The sequence below is a fragment of the Babylonia areolata genome, chromosome 1, assembly GCF_041734735.1.
Source record: "Babylonia areolata isolate BAREFJ2019XMU chromosome 1, ASM4173473v1, whole genome shotgun sequence".
In the NCBI taxonomy this organism is placed as follows: domain Eukaryota; kingdom Metazoa; phylum Mollusca; class Gastropoda; order Neogastropoda; family Buccinidae; genus Babylonia; species Babylonia areolata.
The window spans coordinates 1,326,517-1,331,516 of NC_134876.1; the positions used below are offsets into that span (position 1 = coordinate 1,326,517).

General features: G+C 46.0%; 1 protein-coding gene across 2 annotated transcripts in view; it reads left to right on the forward strand.

The window, feature by feature from the left end:
* Positions 1-5,000, forward strand: part of LOC143295198 (A disintegrin and metalloproteinase with thrombospondin motifs 2-like) — a 60,099-nt gene that overhangs the window by 43,162 nt on the left and 11,937 nt on the right. For both annotated transcript variants that reach the window (XR_013057001.1, XM_076606806.1), the window contains exons 17-18: positions 2,038-2,124; positions 3,652-3,815. Coding sequence is in view for 1 of the 2 variants with exons in the window: in XM_076606806.1 (XP_076462921.1) it covers positions 2,038-2,124; positions 3,652-3,815 (251 nt within the window). In the remaining variant the exon portion in view is untranslated. The remainder of the gene's footprint in view (positions 1-2,037; positions 2,125-3,651; positions 3,816-5,000) is intronic.

The following is a 5,000-nucleotide window of genomic DNA, read 5'->3' on the forward strand; positions in this document are numbered from 1 at the left end:
TGCATATCTCCGGAGCCCTTCATGCAGACGATATAGTTGTTTGGACACAAGCAGAACAGATCTCCATAGCAACCTGCAGGATGCAAGTAGCCCTAAACAGCATTGTCACAGGGTCAAAAGAGTGATTGGTCACAATCAGCAGGTCCAAGACAGAAGCCACCTGCTTCTCCCTGTTCTCCCAAAGAAAGAGACCTTCACCCTTCAGACTGAAGGAGAGTTGATCCCTCAACAGGACACACCCACCTACATCGGTGTGAAATTGGACCGCAGGTTATCCAGGTCTTCTCACATCAGCACCGCCCAGAGCAAAGCCACGAGCAAGATGGCCGCCGTGATGAAGAAACTGGCCGGCACCAATTGGTGCACCAAGCTAACATAAAGATCCTGAATTAAGTTTACACAGGATCAGTCACACCTCACATGGAGTATGCCTCCAACCGCCATGAAGACCACACCCATCAACACTATGGCAGGGACTGCTGGACTCGTGTCTCTGGAAGAGAGAAGAGATCAGAGACTGCTTCGCCAGAGTGAGAAGATGACACGGCTTCCATCACACTCTGTCTTTAAAACTCCAGGCCCCAACCAAGAATAGATTGAAGCGCAGAAGCACAAACCACCTCGTCAGGGCCCTCCACCAGACCCATGGCCAGTGCCTGCCTGACAGGAACCAACCCCTGCAAGACTTTGAAGACTGGTCACTGGATGTACCCCGTGTTGTCCTTGACATCCCAGGCATTCAGAGCAAAGGCCAGTTCCTGGATGCTGAGCTGAAGCTGCTGACCCTGGAAGCACAGGATATGGACTACCCGAGCACCACCCGGGCCCGTGTATACCCAGACGGCTCTGCCGAGAATGCTGTTAGGAACGGGGGAGGTGGTGTCTACATCCGATTCTCAGATGGCAGCTCGGTGAGGCATTCCGTTGCTACTGGCGTCACCTCAACCAATTTCAGAGACGAAGCATCTGCGCTACTAGCTGCAGCCCAACTCCTCGACCAGAGAGACAGTTTGCCAGACCACACTGTCTTCCTCACCGACTGCCGAGCTGTCCTACAGGGCCTCCTGACCAGAGCGGGGGACAAAACCTTGCAAGGCATCAAGTCTGAGATGCAGGCCCTAAGTGCCAGAACCACAACGGTCCTGCAGTGGATCCCCTCTCACTGCGGCATTGCAGGAAATGAAGAGGCAGACAAGCTCTCCAAAGCAGGAAGCAGGCTCACCCAGTCTGCCCACCCCCTTAGCTTTGGGGAGGCAAAGACCATCCTGCGCAACCACTTCAGAAACAGCTGGCGAGAACGGCTACATCTGGGACCAGAGGACAGCATCCATCAACTGGGTCGAGCTCAGCAAGGCATCATCCTCAGACTGCGCACAGGTCACTGCCAGCTCCTCTCCCATCTCTAAAAATTTCCCACACAGACCAATGTTCACGTGACACCGCTCCTCAAACTGCCCATGTCCTGCAAGACTACCCTCTACACAAAGAGCTGAGGCGCCAGATCTGGCCCAGTCCCGCAGCGCTCCAGGACAAGTTGTGGGGAATGGCGACAGAACTTCAGCGGACTGCGGACTTCGTGACCTACACTGGACTGACGGTCGGAACATGGCCTGGGAACGCTGAAGAAGAAGTTCTGTGTAGGCCTACTGTGACTACTGTATGAGTGGTTTACATCTAGTTACTGGTAATGAACATATAGTGCCTTTATTCTAACATATTGAATGACCTTGATAATCATATGCATGGTTTACTTCAAGATAACATCGAAAAAAATGTCTTTTATGCAAACATAATTGTATGATTATGATTATTGTCCGTGTACATCACATTAACGTTTAAGTAGATTATTTTATGGCTCTTGGCATGCTTATTGAATGACTGTGATAGGAGATAATAAAACATTCTATATTCTCTACGGATTTCTCTTTTATTTACCCTTTTTTCTTTTCGGCCAAGAACATGTCTAGTCTTTCACAGACTGAAGATTGTTTTCTTATGTCTGTTTATTATACACTGTTGTGTGTTTTGATTCCCCAGGAGATGAGTATGAAACTATTATCTTCTTGCCGAAAGGGGCCCGAAATATCCACATTGAGAGGAAAGGAAGCACCAACCATTTCATTGGTGTGTATGATTCATCGTTTATCTCTCTCTCTCTCTCTTTCTCTGTCTCTGTCTGTCTGTCTGTCTGTCTCTCTTTCTCTGTCTCTGTCTCTGTCTCTCTCTTTATGCTTTAAGCATATAATTTTTTTTACTGTAGCTTGATGAAGCCTTACGTACACGAAAGTGTGTCCTCAAAAGTGACTGAGAACGTTGATGTTTTTGACTTTTTGCATTCATTATCAGTTGTTTCGCCTGTCAGTTTAACGACATCTCTTTTACGAAGTCCTTTAAGTGATTTCCTGTAATTGTATTTAGAAATTTCTTCCAAATTTCACCCTCATTTCACCCTCTTTTGCCCAGTTTTCCCCAGCTCTCCATTCATTCACATCTCCCACTCCTTCTAACCGATAATACTCAAATGTATTCATAAATACTTTAACAAAATGTCTTCAATTACCGATATGTGTGACGGGACATTAAACAAAATTCCTCCCCTCTCTCTCTCTAATTCTTTATTTGATCGTTCATTTGTCTGTTTGTTTAATAAGTTATTTAATCTTGGAATGTAGAAGTCCTATGTAATCTATTAGAATATGATTTACTGATCATGTGCAACAATCGCTTTGTCTGGGTAATGAACCGGTGTACAGTTCTAAAAATGAGTTTTTCTTCCCGACGAAGGGCAGGATTACCGTCAAGAAGACTATGAAGCGGAGTCTGCCTGGTGAGAGGGTAGAAATCGTGTTTGTTGTGATTACGTTAAAATGAGGACAGTATAACAAATAGTACTCGGCGTTCTCGCTTTGGTGACCACAAGCACATCTTGGGTCCAGTATAAGGTGTCGGTTGTGTAGGTCGTAGTTGATGTTGCTCATTCCTAATTTTGATCTACAATGATTTACTTGTTCACTGCTGCTTCCAAAAATTACAATCATAAGAGGGGACAGTTGTGTCTGACATGCAGATGTTTCATTTAAATTGACTGATAGAGTCGGTTGTTTTTATGTCATCTGAGAGATTGTTCCATAAAGCATAGCGCCCATGTTTGTTCCGCCCAGAAACGAACGTGCCCATGTGTGTGCTGATCAGAAACGAAACGAACTATATTTGTATTTGTATTTCTTTTTATCACAACAGATATCTCTGTGTGAAATTTGGGCTACTCTCCCCAGCGAGAGCGCGTCGCTACACTACAGCGCCACCCATTTCTTTGTATTTTTTCCTGCGAGCAGTTTTATATGTTTTTCCTATCGAAGTGGATTTTTCTACAGAAATTTGCCAGGAACAACCCTTTTGTTGCCGTGGGTTCTTTTACGTGCGCTAAGTGCATGTTGCACACGGGATCTCGGTTTTTCGTCTCATTCGAATAACTAGTGTCCAGACCACCACTCAAGGTCTAGTGGAGGGGGAGAAAATATCGGCGGCTGAGCTGTGATTCGAACCAGCGCGCTCAGATTCTCTCGCTTCCTAGTCGGACGCGTTACCTCCAGGCCATCACTCCATATGTCCAGCTCAGAAAAAGAAGTGTCCATGTGTGTGCGTGTGCAGCCCTGAAGGACGCAGACTACGGCACGTACCCGCTGAACGGCAACAAGCGGCAGGAGAGTTCCAGACAGTTCATTCTGGCCGGGGCCCGTGTGAACTACCGCAACAAGCCGGGCAGCCAGACCATTGCCACCTCGGGGCCCGTGCACGCCAACCTGGAGGTCATGGTAATGGGCTTCATCATTTGCTTTGTACTGTGGGTTGTACAGCACCAAATGGAGAACGTCTGTAAAAACTGTGGGTTGTAAAATAAGACTTACTTCTGATAAGAGGTGTCCTGCTTTTCAAACTACAGGTCTGTCTTCAGGGGACTGTGTTAGTTGGGGGTTAGTTGTGTTAGCTCCAACTGTGTTAGTTGGGGGTTAGTTGTGTTAGTTCCAACTGTGTAAGTTGGGGGTTAGTTGTGTTAGCTCCAACTGTGTTAGTTGGGGGTTAGTTGTGTTAGCTCCAACTGTGTTAGTTGGGGGTTAGTTGTGTTAGTTCCAACTGTGTTAGTTGGGGGTTAGTTGTGTTAGTTCCAACTGTGTTAGTTGGGGGTTAGTTGTGTTAGTTCCAACTGTGTTAGTTGGGGGTTAGTTGTGTTAGTTCCAACTGTGTTAGTTGGGGGTTAGTTGTGTTAGTTCCAACTGTGTTAGTTGGGGGTTAGTTGTGTTAGTTCCAACTGTGTTAGTTGGGGGTTAGTTGTGTTAGTTCCAACTGTGTAAGTTGGGGGTTAGTTGTGTTAGTTCCAACTGTGTTAGTTGGGGGTTAGTTGTGTTAGTTCCAACTGTGTTAGTTGGGGGTTAGTTGTGTTAGTTCCAACTGTGTTAGTTGGGGGTTAGTTGTGTTAGTTCCAACTGTGTTAGTTGGGGGTTAGTTGTGTTAGTTCCAACTGTGTTAGTTGGGGGTTAGTTGTGTTAGTTCCAACTGTGTTAGTTGGGGGTTAGTTGTGTTAGTTCCAACTGTGTTAGTTGGGGGTTAGTTGTGTTAGTTCCAACTGTGTTAGTTGGGGGTTAGTTGTGTTAGTTCCAACTGTGTTAGTTGTGTTAGTTCCAACTGTGTTAGTTGTGTTAGTTCCAACTGTGTAAGTTGGGGGTTAGTTGTGTTAGTTCCAACTGTGTTAGTTGGGGGTTAGTTGTGTTAGTTCCAACTGTGTTAGTTGGGGGTTAGTTGTGTTAGTTCCAACTGTGTTAGTTGGGGGTTAGTTGTGTTAGTTCCAACTGTGTTAGTTGGGGGTTAGTTGTGTTAGTTCCAACTGTGTAAGTTGGGGGTTAGTTGTGTTAGTTCCAACTGTGTAAGTTGGGGGTTAGTTGTGTTAGTTCCAACTGTGTAAGTTGGGAGTTAGTTGTGTTAGTTCCAACTGTGTAAGTTGG